Source organism: Mobula hypostoma, chromosome 9 (assembly GCF_963921235.1).
Source record: "Mobula hypostoma chromosome 9, sMobHyp1.1, whole genome shotgun sequence".
NCBI lineage: Eukaryota > Metazoa > Chordata > Chondrichthyes > Myliobatiformes > Myliobatidae > Mobula > Mobula hypostoma.
In genome coordinates this window covers 105,144,941-105,171,381 of record NC_086105.1, presented here as the reverse complement: position 1 = coordinate 105,171,381, position 26,441 = coordinate 105,144,941, and the positions used below count along the sequence as shown (strand labels likewise).

Here is a 26,441-nt window from a genome sequence, read left to right as displayed (position 1 = left end):
GAATTGCTCAGGTTTTTGGCTTTCTACCACCCTGCAGTTGTGCGAGAGGTTACTGGAATATCTGCTACACCTACATTTCCTCCACTCTTATCTCTGTGCCACTGATAATGAAGTGAGAATAAACTGGTTGCTCCTCCATGCTTGTGAGGAACAGAGGTGCGTCAGTTACCTTTGTTGATTGAAATAGCACTCCTAATCATAAAGTATGAACTCTAGGTTTATGGGATAGATACAGTCTCTCTCCTGGAGTATAAACATTAAATACTAGAGGGCACAGTTTTAATGGGAAGGGGAAAATTTAACAGAATGTGCAAGGCAATTTTTATTTTACTTGGAGATTGATGGGTGCCTGGAATTCAATGCCAAGGGGCGTGGTGAAAAGCAGATACAATACTAATGTTAATGAGGTATTTCGACAGACACATGAACTTGACGAGAATGGAAGGATATCTGTACAGACAGCTGGGTCAATTTTTCTTTTGGCATCATGGTTGGTCCAGAATCAGTGGGCCAAAGAGCTTGTTCCTCTACTGTACTGTTCTACATTCTGTTCTGAGCTGAACTCAAGTCTAAACCTCCTTGTACATCCTTGTTTTGTGAGCTCCAATAAGCGGGATCAGGTCTGATAAGATTGGTGCCGGCAGTGGTTAGTTCTGCAGAATGCACATTCACTATTCAGGTGCTGTGCTCTCCTCACGCTCCTGAAGGACAAGGAGTCACGGCAGTGAAAACTCCCACTCTGAAAGTAGACACATTGTTCCATCTTTGTCCAACCAACTCACAGTCTACTGGTACTGAGGTCATTCATAATTTTGATCCTGGTAAATATCTAACAGTCTGGTTTACCTGCTTAAGTTAGTAAAGGCATCCATAAGACAAGGGTCTTCACTCTCCAGGGCGCAGGCCTGGGCAAGGTTGTATGGAAGACCAGCAGTTGCCCATGCTGCAAGTCTCCCCTCTCCATGACACCAATGTTGTCCAGGGGAAGGGCATTAGGATCCATACTGCTTGGCACCAGTGTCATCACAGAATAATGTGTGATTAAGTGCCTTGCTCAAGGACACAACACATGTTGCCTTGGCTGGGGCTCGAACTCACAACCTTCAGGTCGCTAGTCCAATGCCTTAAACACTTGGCCATGTGCCCAATCATATTTGTGTTTACTCAATCATATTTATTCATAAGCATCAGTAAGTCTGGAAAGTATGGTCCATTGTCTTCAATTTATGGGCAATAATCGTTCTTTTTATGCAAAAATTCTGAAGAAGTCTTCTCGACCTTTCAGCGGACAGAATATTAGACACTTGAACCATTTGCTAATTTGTGTAGCCTCCACCTTAGCAACAAACATGTAAAGCTTAAGTTACAGCTTGATTGATCTCGATATTTTCTGTGTGAACTCCAGAAAGGCAAAGTGTATACATACATTTCCTACGAAAATAATGCCCATGTTAAGCCTTCCAATTATTCTTGTTGCTTCTCCTTCACATTTTATCAGCTGTGCAGGCTGCCCCACAGTTATGAAAACTCAGTTTCCCAACCTCCCTACACATGAATAAGCTGCCACAATATTAAGTTCAGAAGTCCAATGTATAAAAACTAGCCTCCCTTCTCTTGTGCTCTCTCTCTTCTTTCAGGAATTGGTTTTTTAAATCAGTCTTATCTGCTTTGATGCCAATCAGTACCATATTGACTTCTGGCCATCTGTAAATATAGATCTGTATACCACTTAGGAACTTGCACTATCAAGAATCAAGTTTTTGGAATTCTTCATATTATTAAATGGTAATTTAAACAATGGAATGCGTCAGACAACAGAGAGCCCGGTTTGAACATAGAATAGCACAGCACATTACAGGCCCTTCGGCCCACAATGTTGTGCCGACCCTCAAACCCTGCCTCCCATATAACCCCCCACCTTAAATTCCTCCATATACCTGTCTAGTACTCTCTTTAACTTCACTAGTGTATTTGCCTCCGCCACTGACTCAGGTAGTGCATTCCACGCACCAACCACTCTCTGAGTAAAAAACCTTCCTCTAATATCCCCCTTGAACTTCCCACCCCTTACCTTAAAGCCATGTCCTCTTGTATTGAGCAGTGGTACCCTGGGGAAGAGGCGCTGGCTATCCACTCTATCTATTCCTCTTATTATCTTGTATATCTCTATCATGTCTTCTCTCATCCTCCTTCTCTCCAAAGAGTAAAGCCCTAGCTCCCTTTTTCTCTGATCATAATCCATACTCTCTAAACCAGGCAGCATCCTGGTAAATCTCCTCTGTATCCTTTCCAATGCTTCCACATCCTTCCTATAGTGAAGCAACCAGAACTGGACACAGTACTCCAAGTGTGGCCTAACCAGAGTTTTATAGAGCTGCATCATTACATCTTAAACTCTATCCCTCGACTTATGAAAGCTAACACCCCATAAGCTTTCTTAACTACCCTATCTACCTGTGAGGCAACTTTCAGGGTTCTGTGGACATGCACCCCCAGATCCTTCTGCTCCTCCACACTACCAAGTATCCTGACATTTACTTTGTACTCTGCCTTGGAGTTTGTCCTTCCAAAGTGTACCACCTCACACTTCTCCGGGTTGAACTCCATCTGCCACTTCTCAGCCCACTTCTGCAGCTTATCAATGTCTCTCTGCAATCTTTGACAATCCTCTACACTATCTACAACACCACAAACCTTCGTGTTGTCTGCAAACTTGCCAACCCACCCTTCTACCCCACATCCAGGTCGTTAATAAGAATCACGGAGTAGGGCCATAAAGTCACTTTAATTTCAATGTCATTTTGTTTTCATCTCCACAGCAGAGAGAACATTCCTAACTCAATGACCAAATAATATCAATACACAAAGTGAGTTAATAAACTGTAATTTCATTAGAAAACCACAGGGGATTATTTTTGACCATCAAGAAGTGGCATTTGTCCATTTATAAGACTCTTTTATAATGTCGAACAGTATTCTCATGGTCTGCAAGTTGTCTGATGTAGTCTCTCTTGTAACATCATTAGAAAATAATTGTGGTGTTTATGATGGCCCTGATTTTAACTACCTCCATCTTTTGAAAACGGATGAGGAAATTACTTTAATAATAACACGTGTTATTGACACATGCCAAAGGGTTAGACATCATGGATGCAGATCCCTTAGCACAACCCATTCATGCCGACCAAAGTACCTTCCTGAGCTAGTCTCATTTGCCCATGTTTGGCCCGGAGCCTTTCCTGTCCATGTACCTGTCTAAATGTCTTTTAAGCAGAAAGATACCCATCTCTACCACTTCCTCTGGCACCTCATTCCTTTTTGTCAGCTTCGATTTCCTTTCTGTCATTCCCCTATTAACCGGGTTAGAAAGAGATTAACAATTAAGTACAGCAGTAGGATCTTTTTATAGTTTGAAGTTCGAGTTAAAAGATGCTGTTAAGAGGGATCAAAGTGTGAGGGTCTGGTTTGAAGGAGGGAGGCAACATGAAAAAGGTAAGGTGGAGCATTGGTCATTGACTCAAAATTCACTGTATGTTTTAATGTACATAGGACAAACAACTAATTTTCAATCTTAAACACAAAATAATCTGCAGATGCTGGGGTCAAAGCAACACTCACAACACACTGGAGGAACTCAGCAGGTTGGGCAGCATCCATGGAAACGATCAGTCAATGTTTTGGGCCGGAACCCTTCGTCAGGACTGAGGAGGGAAGGGACAGAGGCCCTGTAAAGGAGGTCGGGGGAGGGTGGGAAGGAGAAGGCTGGTAGGTTCCAGGTGAAAAACCAGTAAGGGGAAACATAAAGGGGTGGGGGAAGGGAGGCGGGGAGGTGATAGGCAGGAAAGGTGAAGAAAGAATAGGGAAAAACACAATAGGTAGTAGAAAGGACACAATGTAGATCATATATTGAAAGATTTGAATATTTTGCATTGGTGACTCAAGTTTGAGATGATATACATTTTCCAACTTTTATGACTGTGAAGGGTGCAAAAATGTTTAATTTACTGCGCGGTCTAGTGCAACCTGCAAAGCCTGGCGATAAGCCATATGAGGATATAGTTAAAGTCTTAAAGGAGCACTATTCACCTAAACCTTTGATTATTGCTGAGAGGAATAGGTTTCATAAAAGGAATCAAGAGGAAGGAGAGTCTATTTCACAGTTTGTGGGGGTGCTGAAACAATTGTCTGAATACCATGATTTTGGGCAGTTGTTGAAATGTCACATTACATGATAGACTTGCATGCGATCTGTGAGGTAATTCAGAAATGTTTGCTTACGGAAGACAGACTGGCATTACAAAAGGCAATTGAGATTCATACATCTATGGAGATAGAAGTTAAAGATGCACAGCTATTGTGCGCACCTTCCCAAGTTCATAAAGTTTCTACTGACTTTAAGAATAAGACACCTATTGGTAATCAATGTTACCATTGTGGCATTCTTTGCAGAAAAAGAATGGTGGTACAAGGATTTAGATTGCCAAAATGGTGGCAAAAAAGGGACATTTTAAACACACCTATAAAAGTAAAAAAAGCACGTCAACCAAAACACTGAAATAAAGAAAAATGACTTTTGGAAAAACATAAAGGGACATGTGAAAAGATGGAGCATACTGAGGACAGACTGACTTTTACTCTGTGGTTGAAGAAGCTTTGCATGTTTTTTCTGTTTCAGGAACAAAGTCGACTATTGGATGATTCCATGGTTGGATGGGGCCACAGTGAGGATGCAGCTGGATAAGGGTACTATAATATCTTTGGTGTCAAAGACAGTTTACAAGGAGAAATTACAGCATCTCACCCCTTCTGGGGCGAGGTTGACTTTAGAGCATAACATTGGTGAGGTTGTTCCAGTGAGGGGGTTAGTACGTGTTACAGTGAAGATTAATGAACAAAGGAAGAAACTTCCACTCTACACTGTTAAAGGTAGTTATCCAGCGCTTCTCTGCTGCTCGTGGTTGGAACAGTTCAAAATCAACTGGCATGAAGTACATTTAATGAGTGGGAACGCTGGTCTACAGAGGGATGGAAGCAACACACAGAAGTATTCAACAGAGAACTGGGTGGAATGAGGGAAATCACTGTTAAGCTGGACACAACACCCAAATACCTGAAAGCAAGTCCTGTTCCATACGCCCTTAAACCAAAGGTAGATGCTGAATTGGAAAGACTAGCCCAGAGTAAGGCATTGGGACCAGTATGTTTAAGTAAATAGGCAACACCAGTGGCTCCCGACCTAAAAAGGAATGGGTCTTTAAGGGTTTTTTTTTGGAGTCTTCAAGGTAACCAGTTACCTGGTTCTTACAGTTGAAAAATACCCTCTTCCCCTCACTGATGACCTTTTTGCAGGATTGGCCAGAGGATGGACATTTAGCACAACTGACTTGTGTCAAGCATAATTACAGATGCATTTGGAGTTAGAGTAACAGGAACTGTTGAGCATAGTGCCTCACAAAGGAATGTGCAGGCACTGAAGGCTTCCACTTGGCATCACCTCGGTTGCAGCGAGCAATCAACTAGATCCTGAGTGGGTTGACAGGGGCACAAAGCTGTTTAGATGACTTGCTCATCACTGGGAAAAATGAGCATAAACACCTACAAACCTTGGATGCTACACCACAATGACTCCAGAAATCCGGGTGAAGGGTCTGGAAGGACGAGTGTGAGTCATTTTGACCTTCAATTGAATATTTGGGCCATGTGATTGACAACTCAGGGGTCATAAAGGTGAAGGCAACCGTGGAGGCTCCATCATCACAGAATGTACGTCAATTAAGATCTTTCTTAGGACTGCTACCATTTACTACATGAAGTTTGCTCCTAATCCAGCTAGCATGCTGAAACCACTTCACAAGCTTTTAAATTAATCTACAAACTGGCAGAGGATAGATCGCTGTGAAGAGGCTTTTAAAAAGGCCAAACACTTTGTCACAATCCGAAGCACTCATAGACTTCAACCCATCAATGCCCATACTGTTGGTCTGTGACATATCATCCTATGGTGCGGGGGAAATTATCATGCCGTCGGGTGAAGAGCGTCCAATCGCTTTCACATCACGGACATTAAGCAAGGCAGAAAGCCACTATGCCCAGATTGAGTGGAAAGCATTCACAACTGTCTTTGGAGTTAATAAATTCCATCAATTCCTCTTTGGTTGACAACTTAGGCTACTGATAGATCATCGTCCCTTGATGTCAAATTTTGGTTCACACAAGGACATTCCTTCCCTAGTTGCTAGTCAAATGCAACAGTGGGCTCGGTTACCATTTGCTCAACATTACGATATAGAGCCCTGGAGGTCCGAGCACCATTCGAATGCTGATTTCCTTTAGCAGTTACAGCTCCAGAGCTGCTTCTGGTGGACAGGACAGGATGCACCCATTGAAGAGAAGGCCAGAGCATGCCCACATTGTTAGCAAGTGAGAAATTTTCCTCAACTTGCTCCTTTGCATCCATGGGAATGGCCTGAAGAACCACAATGGAGGAACTTCCTGCAGAAGGCCACATGTTCTTAGTCGTAGTGGATGCACACAGCAGATGGCCCAAGGTTGCCATCATGAAGAACACCAAGTCTGAAAGATCCGCTGAGGAGCGATGTTCCATCTTTAGCCTCAACAGCTTGTAAGTGACAATGGCCCAATGACAATGGAGCTTCCTGCTGACAATGCAGTACCCAAGCCAAGATGTATACATACACACACACACAAAGAGATTAAATGACCTTGGCGTCATCCCCCGGTCATCGGTACCCTCACAGAAACAGTCGGCTTCAATACAGATTGAGTCTCTAGTTTAGTGACTAATTCTCAGCTCATGGGGCAGAATAATCCCCAGGGTTACGTCTGGGAATAGAGGCAGTCCACCCTCTTTCCTTAGTTTAGAAAATAAAATGCTTTTTGTTGTTGTTTGAATTTGATGATGACTCCATTGAAAGTTAGTAGTTCAGCAGCTGGTCTGTGTATGGGAACAGGGGAAAATCTTTAACGTAAGTTGGGAGGGATATGTTATGTGTTCCTGTATATTGTGTCTCTTTTGGGTTGTTCTCAAGGTTTCCTGGGCATTATGTACCCAACGTAATCTGAGAGGGCAGTCTGGGTAGAAGGCTTACAACTTAAATAAGCAGCTGCAGGTTTATTCCTAACCTCCCCGTCTCTCGTGTGTGCTATTAATGGCCACCCAGCTTTCCAGTAGCACATCGTAACGGTGAGGTTTAGGTGGGAGTGCAGGATAGAATCATGGAGTCATTCAGTTACAGGAAGAGACTGCTTAGCCCAATGTATTCCTGCTCCCTATCCACCGCCCTTCTGAAAACCCTACTACGTACCTTAGAGAATGCGGTGTTCAGACGGGTGTGGGAGGACATTGCCAGGGTGTGAATCGGTGTGGGATCATGTTGAAGACTGCGTGGCGAGGGGTAGGGAATCTGAGTGGTCGGGGATGGAGGGCAGTGTTGGGGTCCGGACAGATGTGGGTGAGCAACCCACAGTGAGCGAGGTTTGGGGTATCGGGTATGGGCAGAGGTGGAGGCAGAGTGCGGTGGCAGGTTCTGATGCGGACAGCGTGGGGCAGTATTGGGTGCTGGCCAGAGTCTGGCAAGTGGAGCAGTGTTGTGGACCGGTGGCTGAGAGTAAACTGGAGAGAAGAGACTTGCTCCTAGGCCAGAAGCTGCTGAGATGGTTACCTCCTTTCCCAGGTTATCCTTTAAGCCAGGATGGGAGTGGCCTCAGCAGGAAAATCTCATCTCCCTGGCAGCATCAATTCTTCCCCTTTTAAACCCAACCCCATCTGGCATAATTATGCAATACCCTCCCCACCAACGTCATGGTCTTCTTCCTACTCCCCATTTTGCTCCAAGATAACTCCCCACCAGGGACACTTAGCAGGCGACTTTTACTGCTTGCTTGTTCTTTTGCCCACTGGTCAGACTGTGCTTGCCCTTAACATCAACCAGACTTCCTCATTCCCAATTGTACTGTGTTTTCGACTTGTTATTGTAGTCGCTCACACCCTCCCCTCTGCCCCTATCACACTGAGACCATTATGGTGCATCTCCAGTAGTGCATTTCAGACAGCCACCACTGTTTTCCCCACTCACCTTAAACAAACATCCTGTGGAATTGGCCATTGACACCCTCACTAGCCACTCTAGGTCTCTCAATCTTATACACCTTCATCACGTTGCTGCTCATCCTGTTTCGCTCCAAAGTGAAAAGCCCCAACTCCCTCAACCTTTCCCCTTAAGACATGATTTCTAATCCAGGCAGAATTCTGGTAAATCTCCTCTTCACTCTCCCTAGAGCTTCAACATCCTTCCTATAATGAGGGAAATCAGAACTGAACACAATACTCCATTGAGTATCTCCCAATATCCTGCTGATGGTAAATCAAATCCTCATTCTTTACTCTCCAAGCCGAACACAACCATTATCCCTCACTCCCATAGAAAGTCCAATTGTATTGATTCACTTTACAGAGCCTCACATGCATCCTTCATTACCACTCCCCCTCATCTTTGGGTAATTTCAATGTGTCTACCACTATCATGCATCTAATGGACGAACACGTAACTACTCACTGCTTTGATTGGCATATCTGCATTTTCACCAAGTATCAGAAGGAGAAAGGTACCTGTGTGACGTAGGAGTATGCTGCTTCCAGCAAGTACTGTTGTAGATCTTTGTCACGTTTTATTAGCATAACTGATGCTTCTGCGGGGCCAGAGAGTGGAAATGCAGGTCCTGTAGTTCCCGTGGGATATGACATTTCAGAACAAATCTGCCATCCAATTTGTCTGGAAACTGCATAGGGAAACAAAACATCAGTTGTAAGTGATGTGTGGGCAAAGAAATAAAGTCTAGGGACAGTGCATCTCCATCAGACTCCTTTAAAAGTCCCAGAAAATGTCAGCTTCAACAAGGGCAATGCAAATGAAGAAAACATTTTATATGTTTTTGCCAAACAGGAAACCACAAATAGCTGTTTTGCCAGAAACCACATAATCTAGTGAATGTGCCTCTTTACCATCACTGGGATGGAGCAATTCTACTGAAATGTGGGCGAGCGCTGGTGCTAACAAAGAGGTCAGCAGCCGGAACAGCTTGCCACACTATTAAGGCAAATTCACCACCATGAAGACAGGTAATTCCTGGCTGATAGAGAAAGATCTCATTCCAAAGTTCCTCAATGTTTCCAAAGTAGAGTTAGACCATAGACCAGTACAGCACAGCTCCTTCAGCCCATGATGTAGTACTAACCTATAGAAACCTATTCCATGATTAATCTAATCCTTCCTTCATACACAGCCCACACCCTCCAAGAGTCTTTTAAATATACATAATGTTTTACCTCAACCACCATCTCCAGTAGTGCATTCCAGACAGCTACCAACGTGTAAAAAAAAAACCATTTCCTTCACTCATCTTAAACAGACATCCTGTGGAATTCGCCATAGCCACCCTCACTACCCACTCTTCATTTCTCAAACTTATACACCTTCATTACGTTGCCTCTCATCCTGTTTCATTCCAAAATGAAAAGCCCCAACTCCCTCAACCTTTCCCCCTAAGACGTGTTTTCTAATCCAGGCAGAATCCTGGTAAATTTGTTCGGCACTGTCTTTAAAACTTCAACATTCTTCCTATAATGAGGCAACCAGAACTGAACACAATACTCCATCGAATATTTCCCAGCATCCTGCTGATGGTAAATCAAATCCTCACCCTTTACTCTTCAAGCCGAACACAACCATTATCCCTCACTCCCATAGAAAGTCCAATTGTATTGATTCCCCTTGCATCCATCACTGCCACTCGAAAGGTCTCGGCCTGAAACGTTGCCTGTACTCTTTTCCATAGATGCTGCCTGGCTTGCTGAGTTCCTCCAGCATTTTGTGTTGGTTGCTCTCTCATCCTTTGGTAATTTCAATGCATCTACCACTGTCATGCATCTAATGGATGGACACCTAACAAAACAATTATTCTTGGGTGTCTGGTCGCACAACTGATATAGCAACAGAGAGCACAAGAAAAACAGAGTGAACTGTTGATGGCCCTTCACAGATGCTAGCCTCCAGTTTGGGATCCTGAGGCAATGTGAGATCTGCCAGCTATGTGATTACATATTGTAATATCAGCCATCCATATCTAACCGCACCAGATGTTCAATTTGAACTTCTCATACAAACATAGCCTTCTGCCATTGCTGGAAATTAAACCAGAAATTTCTCAAGAAAGCAAAACAATTAATCTTGCAGGTCATCAGACAGCTTTGGTAAGAGGCCACCAGACCAAAGCATTAGCTCTGTTTTTCTCTCTCCTTAGATACTGCCTGGTCTACTGAGATTTTCACCAACATTTGTTTGTTTTCATTTTAAATTTTCAGCCTTGTTTACAAATCACACCGTCTTTATAATCTCCACCAGCTCTCCAAAGTCGCTGATAACTGCATGGAATTAATTCTGGCCACATGATCATTCCCAGTCTAAATGTTCCCATGTATGTCACTAAATAACTCCCACCACAAAAATGATGATACAGTACTGAACCTAACCATCACTCTCAATCGGTACAGAAGAACAGAGCTGTGTATCAAGTTCAGAAGCAACAAAAGACATAAAAGTAAAGATTTTTTGACAGTATTGTACAGGATATACCTTAAGAAGGACAATGAATAAGAAGGAATTGAGAACATTATGGGAGTAGCTGTCCAATCCATTCTGACAAGAGAAAGCCCGAGTATTGAGCTTTCTAACATTACATCAAGCTCCGACAATTACATCATTACAAACTATTCAGGGCAGTGAGCTGCATAAATAACTGGAGGTCAGCAGTAGAATGGAACTAATGCTTCCCTCTATACTCTATATAATACTTCTTTGTTATTAGCCTCAGGACAGAAACGGATCGGTTTTTTAGTCTCTTCTGATCACTTACTGCTGGCTAAAGAATCACTTCTTTTAAAAGTAACAACTTTAACTCCCTCTAATTAACTGCTGGTGTACGAGAGGTATAGTACAAACAACATTCGAGTCACTAACAGGCTATCAAGCAAAATTGAGCTACCAAGTTAGGAAAGACTCTAAGCATATTCACTCCTTATTCTCAATTTTGTACATTTCTAACATATTTTTATTTATTAATTTCCTGCTCAGGAGTTTCCTTTTAGAAAGAAACTGTGAGTAATCATTGGCAAAGTCTATGTCCATATACAACACTGTGAGATGTACGTGCCAGCTTTCTTTTACAGATGAAACTGGTGCTTAAAAAGGCACCTCATGTTCCAAAATGTCATTTGCAGGGCTAGAAGTTTCAAGCTAATTAAAGTACAAACTTTTATCTAATCTTCTCAATTCCACATTCCATAATGAAACCTCAACATAGTCTAAACAAAGGCGACTGATTATTAGCAGAGCACATTTGCTAATACATTGAGAGAAAAAGCACATGTTACTGATTAAATGTATGATCAAGTCCTTCACTAAAATATGGGACTGCTCTTCTGCCAGAATCCTGTTATGACAGTTGCATTTATCAAGATTAATTTGTATTATCTTCAAGGAACACAGCTGAAAACCTGTTACCATGCGGAGAGAATTACTGTTATATCAATGGAAGATGTGGTAATGAAGAACATGAAAGAAAAGAGAGAACATAATTCTAAATCACAGTGCATTGATCTTGTATACTGGAGGTATTTCACTGTAGAATACTTTTAGACTGTTTTAATTAATTTATTTTATTTCTATTTACTTAGAGATACAGCACCGTAACAGGCCCTTCTGGCTGAACGAGCCCACTCTGCCCACTTACACCCATGTGACCAATTAATCTAGCATCCCTCCCATACATCTCTGGAATGTAAGAGGAATCTGGAGCACCCAGACAAAGCCGACATGGGCATTGGGAGAACACATAAACCCCTTGCGCTCAGCAGTAGAATTGAATCCAGGTCACTGACACTGTAAAAGCATCACGCTAACCGCTATGCTACTGTACCACCTCCAATTCTAAGCATGGAAAGAAAACAGACTCTTTATCTGTGTCTTATTAGGTCATCATCATCATCATCATCATCATCATTCTGTGCCGTGTCATACAGCATGGGCGATCATGGTCTATTGACCATGATTGCTCTTGGTAAATTTTTCTTCAGAAAGGTTTGCCATTGCCTTCTTCCGGGCAGTGTCTTTACAAGACGGATGACCCAAGCCATCATCGATACGTTTCAGAAATTGTCTGCCTGGCGTCAGTGGTCGCATAACCAGAACTTGTGATATGCACCAGCTGCTCACACGACCATCCACCATTTGCTGTCACGGCTTCACGCGACCCTAATCGAGCGGAGGGGCTAAGCAGGTTTTACACCTTGCCCAAGGGTGACCGACAGGCTAGCAGAGGAAGAGTGCCTTGCACCTCCTTTGGCAGAGACACATCTCCACCCGCTACCCATCTAGCCCATAGTCTGCTCTAAAAGTAAGCACATTTGGTTAGTTTCTATTGCTGGTGCTCTTGTAGACCACCGGACAATGTGAACAGCATTCGAGCAATTAGGGGCATGGGATGAGATGAAAACTTGAGGGCTAGCTCAAATACTGACTGCCATTGTCCACCAGTCCTGCTGTCTTTTCCTGAATCTCTCTGCTTTAAACTGATCTCTGCAGTTAAACGCCTACAGACAAAATTCATTACAGTATTAGATCAAAGATCTGTGATTTTTAAAAAATTAGTGAGACAACTATGAATAGACTACTTAATTCAATGACTAAGAAGGCAGATTATCTTACAAGTATGTCTGAATGTCAAGATTAATTTGCAGCTTTTTATCAGGCTTGGCAAGGAATGATCTTTTATTACTGAACATTAAAAAATATTTTCCTCCCCACTCACAGATTGAAAAATGTTTTTCAGAATTCACCAACAAAATTACCATCATACACATCCCTTGGGAAGGACCAGAGATACAGAAGAGATTTTATTTGCACTTCTCAGTATTTTACTTATAGCTGCCATGTAGCTAAGTGAGAACAATAATTAAAAGAGGTATATTACAGCATATCTTTTGATAATTATTGTACAATACATTTTGATAATTAATTATGTAAAGCTTTTAATGGCACACCATTACTACCATGGGGACACAAGGGCCTGCAGATGCAGGAATCTGGAACAACACACAAAATGCTAGAGGAACTCAACAAATCATACAGATTCTATGGTGGGAAATGCCAGTCGAGGCTTTGGGTCAAGAGCCTTTCCAGTTGGAAGAGTCTCAACCTGAAACATCAACTGTCCATTCGTGACCATTATTACCACTCTCTGGCATTATACAACCCTGTAAACCCAAATCAATAAAAATAAATTCCGAAGAAATTGATTTTAATTGTCAAAAATATTTAATGAAATAGAAATCAACTTCTGCCTACTTTGAACTCATTCCATACTCAGTGTTCCTTTCAGTAATATAAAAAGCAATTTCAGTTCAATAGGTGACTATGGAGCAACGTCTGCACAGAGAATAGACTGGCAGGGAATTTCATCATCCATTACCAACCCCATTGAAAGCGGCCAGGAAAAATCATCGCACTCACTATCCACCCAGCAAATTGCTTTTTCCAAAAGCTTCCTTCTGGAAAGAACTATAGGGCTATCAAAAAAAAAATAATGCCATCAAAGTTCCTTCCTTCAAGCAGTTAATCTGATCAACCATTCTAATTGGCCGCCCTACCCCCCTCTATCTATTACCTCAATCATTGCACTACACTGTAAACACTTTAAACCACTTTAAATAATGCCATTTTAATTGTAAATTACATAATGGTATTTATATATTTGTGCACATTTTTTCCATATCTACTTTAACCTCTAACTTTATTTTTATATAATTCCTTATTCTTATAATTATTATTTTATTTTGTATATACTTGTATATTCCTAATACTTGTAAATGTATATGGCAAATAAAGTTGATATTTAATCCCATTCATTTCATTAACAGGAAACTGGTGAGATCTGTGGTCCTATATGTCCATTGCCTTATGATGTTTAATGTCCAACCAACAAAGGGAAGATCTACAACTCTATTTCTACATATATGAACTGTATGAAGAATTTATTGTTCAACCTTCACTGCTTTGGATAAATTCCAGCATTACCACTTGGCCAAGTGCTATTCAATAAAAGCTTATGCTCTTCGCTGCTTCAATTTAAAGAGCTTTGCCAAAAGTAACTTTTAGCATTTCAAAGAGGATTCCCAGACAGCCTTTAAGCAATACTTCTAATAGCTAATAATAAGCAGAAGAAATAAAGAATATGCCTATAATTACCTGGCACCAGGACTTTATGAAGCATTTAAAAACCAATACATTAAGACCTCCAATGTGTGTAATACTAAATGAAACTGCTTTAAGGGGAAATGGAAATAAGATTTGAGTTATAGCAATATCAATAACAACAGGCATTTCAACATTCCATTCCTGGGCACTACAAAACGTTATTAAACAAAATTAGAGATTACAACATGGCAAGTTTATATCAAGGACAGCTGAGCAAAACCCTGGCTGAAAATGCTGACTTTAAGGAGTGTCTTAAGAGAAGTTAATAACTCATCTCCTACTACCTTAGGCCACAAGCTTATCAATCAACCCTGATGAGTTATTAACTTCAAACTTTCTGCATAATCACTCAAAGAGTTGAACTGCACGTGCATGTAACGAGCGCTGTATAACTCATCTCCTTCTACCTTAGGCCATGAACTTATCAATCACCCCTGCTGTGGACACTTTCTGGAGGTCCAAGATCCGTATGCTCCACGACTCCTGGACTAAGTGTGTAAATGTTGGCGGGGACTATGTTGAAAAATAAATGTGCTAGGTTTTCTAAAATTGGCTCCTTCTACCTTAGGGTACAAACTGATCAATCACCCCTCGTAATCACCAAGTCTCGTCAACCTTTTTGGAAAAGTGTGCACGGGGTCAACTTACATTCTTCTTCACTGCATGTTCTTGCTTCTGTTCGATCAAGAGATCCAATAATTTCCTCCTTTCCACCTGGACTTGCAGTGTAAAGTCTTGAGCTGCCAATCAATAAACACGGACACAAAAGAAAAGTCATCGGCTTTGTCTACGGCTTGCATATATCCCCACAGCTACGATATGCATTTCTTCACCTCACTTACAGGCAACAAGTAGTTTAAAGCTCCCCTGGAGTCACTTTTCAAAGTAATAAAAATTCTGTAACAAATAAATGGGGACAGGTAACAAAAGATGTTCCAATCTTCTTTGTAGGGCCTAAATGAACAGGAAAACATGACAGAAGGCTTCATTTTACCGTAGCTAAACTTGAAAGGGTTATTATAGTGACCTCCAGTTGCTTTGTAAACTGTAGAAATCTGATTGGCACCTCAGCCCAACAGGAGTTCAGTAGATATGTATATTTTTGCCCACCCAGGAGGGAGTAAAGTGCAGATCTTAGCTGCAGCAGGAATCCACACGTCCTGCCACTCCTCAAAGTCAGTCCCAGCGTCCACATTGTAACAACCTTGCAGAGGGCTCGTATACTAGCTTTCCCTGTCTAGTTCACCAGCTCGAAGGGGCCAAACTATATTGTCTGTACTGTTGAACAGGCACAGGACTATCCAAACATAATACAACAGAGGGGATGTAAAGCTACCTACTTTTATGTTCTGTTTTTTCAGCTGCTAAATAACCAAAGCCTCAGATTATCCAGATTTGAAACATTATAAAGGAATTACATCTTGTGTTGGAAATGTTTATTAAAACTGAAAACAGTCGGAAAATACTCGCAGGCCAGTCTGATGAGATACAATGGTCACTGTGACATGTGATATGCTACTACACAAACAGGTCTAGCAGAGATTATGGTTCTCCAAAAAGAGAATCTGACAGGTGCTAAAAGCAGATAAGAGATATAGCGTACAATGAATTTACTGATGTATTGCTCCAGCAAAAAGCCATTCAGATACAATGATCCTGGTAACTACCTTCAGCAATGTAAACCCCATATGCAAAGTAATGTACCCCTAAAATGTTGCAACCTGATTCTCTATTACAGATGCAGATGGATCCGTTCTGTGCTTCCAGGGCTTATTTTTGTTTGTTCAATAAAGTTAACAATATAGAGCATTTTAGTTTTATTCTGTAGGTCAGAACAATCTAGCCTGAAGCAAATAGCTTTCTTTTTTTGTTGTGAGCTTGATTTATTAAGACTATAAAATGAGAGCATGTACCAGACTGAAAGAATACATTGCCCGTTCTCTAGTGATTTGTGGAGATAAGGAAGAAGTTAATGAAATGACAGTCACTCTGCCAGATCCCTGGCTTCCACAGTCACTACTCAATTATCTGCTGGATGGGTTGAATGAACCTATCCATATTTGAACTGCCAAATGGAATACAAAGAAAGGAGAATATACTATCTGAAATCTTCAGATTCTAATGCATGTCCCCCATCACTAAAGCTTGTCAGCATTGATATGCATTGTTTTACAGGAAAGAGAGGGCTGTAAACTACAGTAGAACAACTGACTAAATTAAGAAAAGGGAAATTACTTTTTTCCTTCCGACCTGCTTATTGACACTAACTCATGAGCCACAGCAAATGCCACTCTGATATATCTATACCAAAGACAATGGCCCAACAAGCCAGGAGTCAGAGTGTGAGAGAAAGACTGCACAGCTTTCATGTCACACTAGAGATGCATAATCTGCATCTGAAGCATAACCAACAAGCTGTATGCTTGGTGAAAGATCAGTCATGAAAATGATCTTTGTGCAATCACCTGATGTCAATGACCTCCATTGTTTCCTGTGGTGTATTGAGAAAAATTTTCAGATCTTTTCCTTTCTTCAGCTGGATTCCACCATCTAGGCTTGTCAGCGTCCTCATTCCAGCCACCCACTCCAAACCAGCTTTACCGATTGTCCCGTCGAGTCCCATGTGTGCCGAAACATGAATATGAGCACTAAAAGCAGAACACTATGAACATCTTCGAAAGTACATCATCTGTTCAAATTTCAAACATAAATAAATCTACAGAGTATAAGCACTTTCAATAAGGACAGATGAAACTATCTGTCCCTCTGAGTCTATGTAAGCTCTCAGATCTTTCCCATGAATCCCATTCTTCAAAATTAATGGAAATGATTCACATTTTTGTATACTTTGCTATTTTAACTCATTTATTTATTACAAGAAATATGGCAATTTAAAGACTTCTTTCTTCTTTTTCTTCTTGGGCCCTTAGCTCCCAGTGGAGCATGGTCCATTGATAATCTCCCATCTTCATTGTCCAAAGTCGATGGTATGGCTGGAGTTCATCAATGTTTCTGTAATCCATTGTATCCACTGTACAGGGGATTGGCCTATATAGCTTCACCAAAGCCCCGCTGGCCGGCCTTACCTGTTTCTACCTCTCATGAAGGGGATATAGGGTTAGACTTTAAAGACTTTACGGTGTGACGAAAGAGGGTTACAAAAGTACACATAGACTAAGATGTTAACTGTCCTGTGCTAGCACGAGTGGGATCAACAGTTGACCTGCCACCTGTCTTCGGGAGAGAGAGATAAGTAAGAGGAGAGAGCAGCATTTGGAAATGTTAATGAAGAGACGAGAGAGTTTAACGGGAGGAGACACCGGTCTGAGTATTGTCAAGACCGGCTCCTTTTGAACCCTGGGATCAACAGTTGATCTGCCACCTGTCTTCAGGAGAGAGAGATAAGTAAGACAATGGAGCAGCATTTGGAAATGTTAATGAAGAGACGAGAGAGTTTAACGGAAGGAGACACCGGTCTGAGTATTGTCAAGACCGGCTCCTTTTGAACCCTGAACTGTTTGAAGCGTGATGGACAGGCGATACCCCAGCAGGGGGATAAAAAGGGGCAGGTTTGCTGAGACAACACACACGACACCACGAGGTAACGAGACCCTGGAAGCGGTGCGCCTCTCACGAGTGGGTGAGAAGTACCACAAGTCGGTGGGAGTTTTGGACGTCTGCTTGCGGGACCAGCCATAGACGCACAGGGTGGAAAGATACGGTCGGCGGGAACCTGGTGTGTGTCCGCCCTTGCCTGGGTGCCGGGTTCACCGCTGAAGAACGATCGTGTCTGGAACGGAGGGGTCACAGTCGGTGACCTCAGAAGACATTACCAAGGACTCACCCGAAAGCTAACTGCGAGGAATATCGAAGGTCTGTGTGGAATCCGTTTTGAATATTCATTCGCTTTCGCTCTCTCCTTTTCCCCGCCCAACGGCACAACAGTGATTACTGCAAACTGAACTGAAATCAATTGAACTGAACTTTGCGTCACTTGAAACTGGTCATTTACACCTAGATGGAGCTTGACTGATCCTATTATCCTAGTTCTGTGTACATGTGAGTTTATTCATTGCTAACTTGTTGCATTTATATCCTTACTATTAGAGTACTGTGTTGTTTATTTCTTTAAAAAAACTTTCTTAGTTCCAGTAATCCAGACTCCAACTGAGTGGTCCCTTTCTGCTGGTTTGGCAACCCAGTTACGGGGTACGTAACAACGGTCATTAAACTTTAGCCTACAGGCCTTTTGAGCTTGGAAGCTAAATAAATTGTGACGAGAATACACATAAAAATTAAGATGTTTGCTGGCCTGGGTTAGCATCAGTGACATCAGCAAGTGGTCTGCCACCTGCCCTCAGGGGAAGGAGAGATAAGGAACAATGGAGCAGCGTCTGGAGATGTGTAATGAAGGGACGGGGGAGAGAGAGAGCTGTCTGGAGCGGCTCCCCCTTTGAACCCTGAACTGTTTGAAGTGATGGACAGGCGATGCCCCAGCAGGGGGATAAAAAGGGACAGGTTTGCTAAGGCAGGACACGCCACCCGAGGTAACGAGACCCTGGAAGCGGTGCGCCTCTCACGAGTGGGTGAGAAGTACCAGACAACGACCAGGGTGGAAAGGTACGATCAGCGGGAACCCGGTGTGTGTCCGCCCTTGCCTGGGTGCCGGGTTCACTGCAGAGGATCGACCGCATCTGGAGGAGGGGTCACAGTCGGTGACCTCAGGTGACATCACCAAGGACCCGCCCAAAAAGTTGCTTGTGAGCAATCTCACCGGTCTGTGAGTGAAGCCGTTCTGAATGATCAGTTGTTCCTGTTCTATCTCTCTCTTCCCCCACGTTGTCCATCGCCATGGCAGCGATTACTGCGAACTGAACTACTAACTGGACTGAACTTTGAGTCACTTTTAAATTTGGTCATTTACCCCTAGACAACGATAGAGCTTGATTGATGCTGTTATCTTAATTCTGTGCACATATGTGTTTATCATCGCTGAACTGTTGCATTTATTATCCTTTCGATTACTGTGTTGCTTATTTCTTTAATAAAACTTTCTTAGTTCTAGTGCTCCAGACTCCAACTGAGTGATCCATTTCTGCTGGTTTGGCAACCCAGTTACGGGGTACGTAACAAAATCAATACAAAAAAAGTCAAAGACCCGGCCTTTGGCTTGTCCCTAATTAGCTTGTTTCTAGATTGATAGCTGGCTTGAAGTCAATGTCCCATGTTTAACTGTTATCTCCCTTATCCCAAAGAGAAGGTTTGGAATTTGACAAACCAAGTGAGCTGAGGACATAGTCACATATTTAACTGATATCTCCTGAAATATGAAAGGATTCCCCCTTATTTACTAGTTTCACTAGAATATAACTTTATTTTACAATAAAATATTTTGATCATGTATTAAAACTGAACAATTTAACTGAACAAGTTGAGGTAACCTGTTTTAAAAGTTGTGTAATCAAAAAGCAAAAAAAAGTCCGAATACAGGAAACATTAAATAAAAACAGTGAAAATGGTAAATATAGTGAATTCTGGTCAATTGAAATATATGGAAGTAGTACATTTTGGTCCAATTAAGCGGCTGCCTCAATTAGCTGAAGTTTTATGGAAATAGTTAGAAAAGTATTAAAAAAATCTACTACTTAACTGAATAGTAAATTGTTCAAATGAAAAACAGAACAAGTTGGAGCACTACCAATACTGCTACTATAAAACTGCATATTGGTTCCTAAAAGTCATTGATGGAATATAAGCTGCCGTGTTCTTCTGATTGATTGTAAATGTACAAAATCAGCGCAGACACATAGTGCAGATAATGAACTGTCTTAATATAATGCTTTCAACATCCTCCAAATCATCATTTCATTATAACATTCAAGATAATTGCCTCTACCTTCTAATTATTCATAGTTCCTAACTTGAAGCACTGAAATAATTTTATTTTCCCTCCTAGCTGTTTCTGGCATCTCCAAGCTTCAACGAAGTGAGTTCTGAATTGTCTAACTGCTTATTTCTTGCCAACAGTGACAAAAATCCCTGCTGTTTGAACACAAACACACGCAACTGATGCTATTTAAAACTGTTCACTCTTAAGCACAGAGTAGCGTCTAATGGCCACACAAGTGCATGCAACCGACGCCGGTTGGAAAATTTCCAGCATAGTCTCCTGTCCCAGTTAAGTGGCATAGTGTCTCAAATAAACGGAGGGAATCCCAGTTATTTTATTGATTAGTTTTTGTTCTTTAAGAGTTATCCCAAATAAACAGCTGCCCTGACTAACTGACAGCCCAATTAATTCTTCTCTCTTTAGCTCTTTTCACAGATAACATCTGACTTGCTGAATACTTAAAGCATTCTCTGCTCTAAGTTCATACATAATAAACACTTAAAGCATGATATTATCAATCTCCCCTACCAAAATAAAAAACGCAAAGCTGAAATCTATTTATTTAGAGATACAGCACGGCGGCAGACTCTTCCAATGCAAAGAGCCTACTCTGCACATACACCCATGTGACCAACTAACCTACTAACCCATATGTCTTTGGAATTGGAAGGAAACTGCAACACCCAGAGGAAACACACATGGTCACAGGGATAACATGCAAACTCCTTACAGATAGTGGGTGGAATTGAACCTGGGTCACATTATGCTAACTGCCATGCTACCCAATCAAAATGGAATTCTCAGAATAGTCCAAGTTAATTGCAGCATTTTGCATAACAAAATAAATATGTTTAGTTCTCATTCCATTTCATTGGAGTCCATACCTTGGCTTGATGAAACCAGTGATGGCAAAGTCAGTCCTCTGCTTAAGATCTATACTTCCTTTTATTCTAATGCTGATGGCAGCAGATGCATTTACAGCAAGTTTAATTGGGAGACCTGAAATGGATGAAAATGTCATCTCCTCCGTAGCAAGACTTGTCCTTCTGTTATACTGAATTTCTTGACCCTAAAGAGGAAAAAAATGTATGAGATCAGTAAACTATACTGTTTACTGTTCACCAAAGAGAGAAATTATTAACAAGAACTTCCTCATAGCCAAAGTTACAGTTGCCAATTAAAAGCGGACACAAAGAGATTACATTTATATTTTAGAACTGAAGTAAAAAGTTGATTAGTCTTCTAACCTTCATATAATTATGTTAATTACACCAGTTAAAATGAAACATCAAATGTCTTCATTTACCTTCAAGAGTTTTATTGCAATTTCTGCCATATCTAAAGAGTATTGTTTTATTTGCATCCTCAAGTCACTGCAGTCTAAGAAACTCAGTTCATTTCCAAATATCTTGATGCTTAGTCCACAACTTAGCTTCTTCTTCCTCTTCTCCATTCTTTTCATAAACTAAATCAACAAAACAAGGTTAAGTTTTTAATGCAGGGCTCAGGTGAGGAAAACAGCTTAACGGATGAAATTTCCCTGCAGAGTTAATATATTTACTGCACTTTACATTGCAGTTGTTTCAGAGGCCAAACAGACACAAAATTCACTGACACAGATTTAGGTGATTCTAACTCATGATCAGAAATCACAAATACCACTGGTATACCCCGAGTACAAGTAGCAGGGGGTTATAATTGGAACTCTAAAGGGAAATGAGGGAGATCTGTGATGGTATTGGTATGTGCTTGGCTAGAAATTCTACCTTGCAATAAATGCACATCAAAATGAGAGACCCATACCAGTGTCCTTTGTGGCTGCAGGGACTGATTGTCCTACAGGTACAACACAAGCTGTCATGTACATACATTACAGCTGTACAATTCACGGGTATTTTGCACAGTTGCACAGATTCAGGAGTTGTATGTGAAGCACAAATATATCTGCAGGATTCCCCCCCAGAGCTGGAACTTGGCACCGACGCTCCACAAAGTTGCAACCTCAAGTTCCTGTTCTACCCCCCATACATTGATGACTGTGTGGCCAGATTCCACTCCAACTCCATCTCCAAGTTTGAAGATGATGCCGCATAATGTACCATATCCCAAATAATGATAAGCTAGAGTACAAGAAGGAGCTTAGTGACATGGCGTTCTGACAACATTTCCCCTCAATGTCAGCAAAACAAAAGATTCTGGTTATTTACTTTGGGGGGCAGTGTTCATGCTCCTGTCTATTTCAATGGTGCTGAGGCTGAGAAGGTTGACGGTTTCAGGTTTCTCACAGTGAGCAACACCAACATCCTTTCCTGGTCTAACTGCAAAGACACTACAGCTATGAAAATGCACCAATGCCTCCTCTTCCTTAAAAGATTAAAGAAATTTATTACTGTATATTCCCCCCTTTTTGATGTTTCTTTTATCAGTACACAATAGAAAGCATGCTATCTGCTTCACGGCTTGGTCTAGCAACTGCTCTGTCTGTAACTGCAAGAAACTTCAGAGAGTTGTGAACACAGCTCAGCATATCACTGAAACCAACCTCCCCCCATGGAATTGATGTATTTCTTGTTGTCTCAGTAAAGTAGCCAGAATAATCAAAGACCCATGCACCCCAGAGAATCTCTTCTCCTCTCACTCTAGGACAGAAGATACAAAAACCTAAAGCTACGTACCATAAGCCTCAAAGACAGCTTCCTCCATGCTGTATTGAATGGTTCTATAGTAGGACAAAATGAACTCTTGACTTCATGATCGACCTTGTTATGATCTTGCAGCTTTATTGTCTACTTGCAATGTACTGTTCCTGTAGCTGTGCATTTATTCTATATTCTATTATTGTTATACCTTGTGCTACTCCAATGCACTGTATAATTGATTGATCTGAATGAACAGTATGCAAGACAGGTTTTTCACTGAACCTTGGTACATATGACAACAATAAACCAGTTCTAATCCTCACTACTGGAAATAGTGGAGCACTTTCAGGTGACCAGATGTGATTAATGCTGAGATGGACACAGGAATGAGTATGTGTTTCTCCAACACCAGCAGTTGAGAGGCCCACTAAAAATGCTGAGGAATGTGATCCGTTATTGCATCAGAGTTGAAGCAATCACTGCTTTTTGGTGTACACTCTCCAACAAAAATGAAGCTAAGATCAGACCCTCATAGGAGTGCCCAAACAGATCTTCATTCCATTATATCAGGAGTTCTCAGACTTTTTACGCCATGGACCAGTACCACTAAACAAGGATTCCGTAGACCCCAGGTAGGGAAGTCTTGCTTGCTTTCTTCATGGAGGACCATGTAGTTTCCTAGTCACACATCTAAAACACAAATGCATTAGCAACGACGACAACCTTATCTGCATGCAGGGACCACTGGGCACAGAACCACCTCTCCTTCAACCTGACAACAAAAGCTGTCCATGCCAACAAGTTTCGGTCTGAAACGCCGACTATACTTTTTCCATGGACGCTGCCTGGCCTGCTGAGTTCCTCCAGTATTTTGTGTGTGTTGCTTGGATTTCCTGCAGCTGCAGATTTTCTTGTTTGTGCCAAGAAGTTCCAAATGGCTTTGGCAAATGATGACAGCTACACAATTGAATTTCTAGGCGAAGCCTTCAATTTGTTTCCAGAATAATAGGGAACACATTTCACAAAGTAAGCTTTAATGAAGTTATGTTAATATTGATTTCTAGGCACCTTCACTGAATTCTGATCCTTTTTAGTTTTACTTATCAGTGGAGACCACTCCAGGAACCACAAATCTGATGGCTCAGGCCTTGAAATTTTTTTAGTAATTTTAGTCCCTGCACGAGGGTCAATTGATCCCAACTGAAAGTTCCTTCTGAGGCCCACCTTCATGATCTTTTGTTTTATTGTTTCCTTTCTCAGGATTCTCAGTTCAAAGCTGGGTTCACTTTCCTTGGAGCAAAGAGGCTGAGAGAGCAGCTGATAAAGGAATATGAAATATAAGGGGCATTGAAAAGACAGTCGGAAGTAATCCTAATCACATTTCTGAACCATCTGAAGTTGGAAGGCCTAGATTTAAGTTTGGAAATAAACAGTTTAGAAGGGAACTGAGGCAGATTTTCTAAACGCAGAGGGTTAGCGGGGAGTAACTTATACAAATGTGTGGCTGAGGCGGTTACTCTCAGAGATTTTAAGTAGTATCTACTGTAGATGAGTACTTAGATCGTGGAGGCATACAACACAACGGACCATGTGCTGGCTCCAGGCTTTGTGTCTGCGGGATCCGCGACATTTACTCCACTATGAATTGAACTGAGGCTAAAGCTGTGGCCTGCTCCGGGCTGCATGTTTGAGGACTCCATTTTATTCTAAATGCTATTAGCTTACTTCTGTTTTTTGCATTACTTTTTTTCCTCTCTCTGCTCATATGGTGTTTGTCAGTCTTTTTTTTAAATGGGTTCTTTTGGGTTTCTTTGTTTTGTGGCTGCCTGTAAGGACGTGAATCTCAAGGGTGTTTAATGTATACGTACTTTGAACTTTGAAAGGGGACAGATATAGATGGATGTTTAATAGTTGGCGTGGACATGGTATGCTAAAGGGCCTGTTTTTCCACTGTATGACTATTAATTTGTAGCAGACATTCAACTAAGTATTTTGATAAGTGTATACTTACCTTGGTCTCTATTTCATTAATTCTATTATAATCCACATTCCGGCAGCTTTTTTTTGCTCTTTCAGGCTTGAGTTTCTCCAGCTGATGATTTGATGCCACTGATTTGCCACCGGTGTGCCTTGTCACAGCTCCTTTCTTATTCAGAGGCTGAGCAGAAAATTTAGCTGGTTTTCTCATTCTCCATTTTTTCCTTGAATTTTTAACGTATTTGGGCCTGGGCATAAAAGGGGGTTGCTTGTGACCCAACATTTTCTGTACAAGATACTCAGCATTTTCTACTCGAATGCCAACCTGTACATAAATAGGCAGAGAAAAAAATGAGATGAATACTATTAATGACACAAAAGTAATGCCACATTTAAATCTTGTAAATAAATATCATTCCAAAATGTACAACATCATTAGCAAGGCCAGTGGCTGGAATCAATATGGATGAAAATACAGAGCTAGAGATTCCCAACTATTAAAATCACACTTGCGATCGAAGTTTGTGAATGACATTACCTGCTTCAAAGTTGGTATTATTCTATAATTCCTAAACAAGTTTGTATCCGAATTAATTGACCTTAAATGCCATAGACTTCACGTCCCCAAACACAATGCTTCATATATTAAGAATCTGGCTCTTTGGGTTAGATTTATCTATTGAGTTTGATCCTGACTAGGAGATTTAACCATCCATAAAGCGTTCACTTTAGGAAAAATCCGAAGGAAAGCTCCTGAATAGCAGAGCTTATGCAAAATTTAAAGATTTAAATAATTTCATACTTGCAGATGATGGTTGATTCAATTAGCCCAGGTGTTTGCCAGCACCTACTGCTCCAAGTTGAATACTGTAGTTGGCCCTGGAATTTTGACTGTAGAGTTTAACTTCAGAGATCAGTTTAAAGCAGAGAGATGCAGGAAAAGACAGAACGACTGGTAGACAATAGCAGTCTGTATTTGAGCTAGCCCTCAAAAGGTTTCATCTCATGCCATGCTCCTAGTTGCTCAAATACTGTTCACGTTGTCTGGTGGTCTACAAGAACAGCAGCAATGGAAACTAACCAAATCTGCTTTCTGTTAGAGCAAGAGTATGGGCTGGAGTGCTGGTGGGATGGAGATTGGTTTCTACCAAAGGAGGTGTAAGGAACTCCTTCCCTCTGCTAACCTGCAGGTCTCCCTTGGGCAAGGGGTAGTACCTGCTTAACCACCACCACCCCTCTCCTGCGCCCCCCCCCCCACTGATCAGGGTCAGGTGAAGCTATGGGAGCAGGTGGTAAATGATCATTTGAGCAGCTGGTGCATGTAACAAGACCTGGTTATGCGACCACTGAGGCCAGGCAGACTATTTCTGAAGATTATTGATAATGGCTGGGGTCACCTGTCTTCTAAAGACACTGCCCAGAAGGTGGCAATGGCAAACCACGTCTGTAGAAAAATTTGCCAAGAACAATCATGGTCAAAGACCACGATCGCCCATGTCTTAAGACACGGTGCATGATGATGACGATGATGGGATAGACTCTAGCTGCCACAGGCTCCATCCACTCCTGCACAAACATCACACAGGGGCAACAAACTCTGCCACT

At 41.6% G+C, this 26,441-nt stretch overlaps 1 protein-coding gene across 1 annotated transcript in view; it reads right to left on the bottom strand.

Moving 5' to 3' along the window:
- Nucleotides 1-25,145, bottom strand: part of LOC134351914 (uncharacterized) — a 201,738-nt gene extending 176,593 nt beyond the window's left edge. Inside the window, exons 1-6 of the mRNA XM_063058828.1 lie at nt 24,871-25,145; nt 21,527-21,685; nt 21,105-21,289; nt 16,796-16,978; nt 14,979-15,070; nt 8,630-8,799 (exon numbers count right to left, since the gene is read on the bottom strand). Coding sequence (XP_062914898.1) covers nt 8,630-8,799; nt 14,979-15,070; nt 16,796-16,978; nt 21,105-21,289; nt 21,527-21,685; nt 24,871-25,119 — 1,038 coding nt within the window. The 5' untranslated portion in view covers nt 25,120-25,145. The remainder of the gene's footprint in view (nt 1-8,629; nt 8,800-14,978; nt 15,071-16,795; nt 16,979-21,104; nt 21,290-21,526; nt 21,686-24,870) is intronic.
- Nucleotides 25,146-26,441: the final 1,296 nt, after the last annotated feature.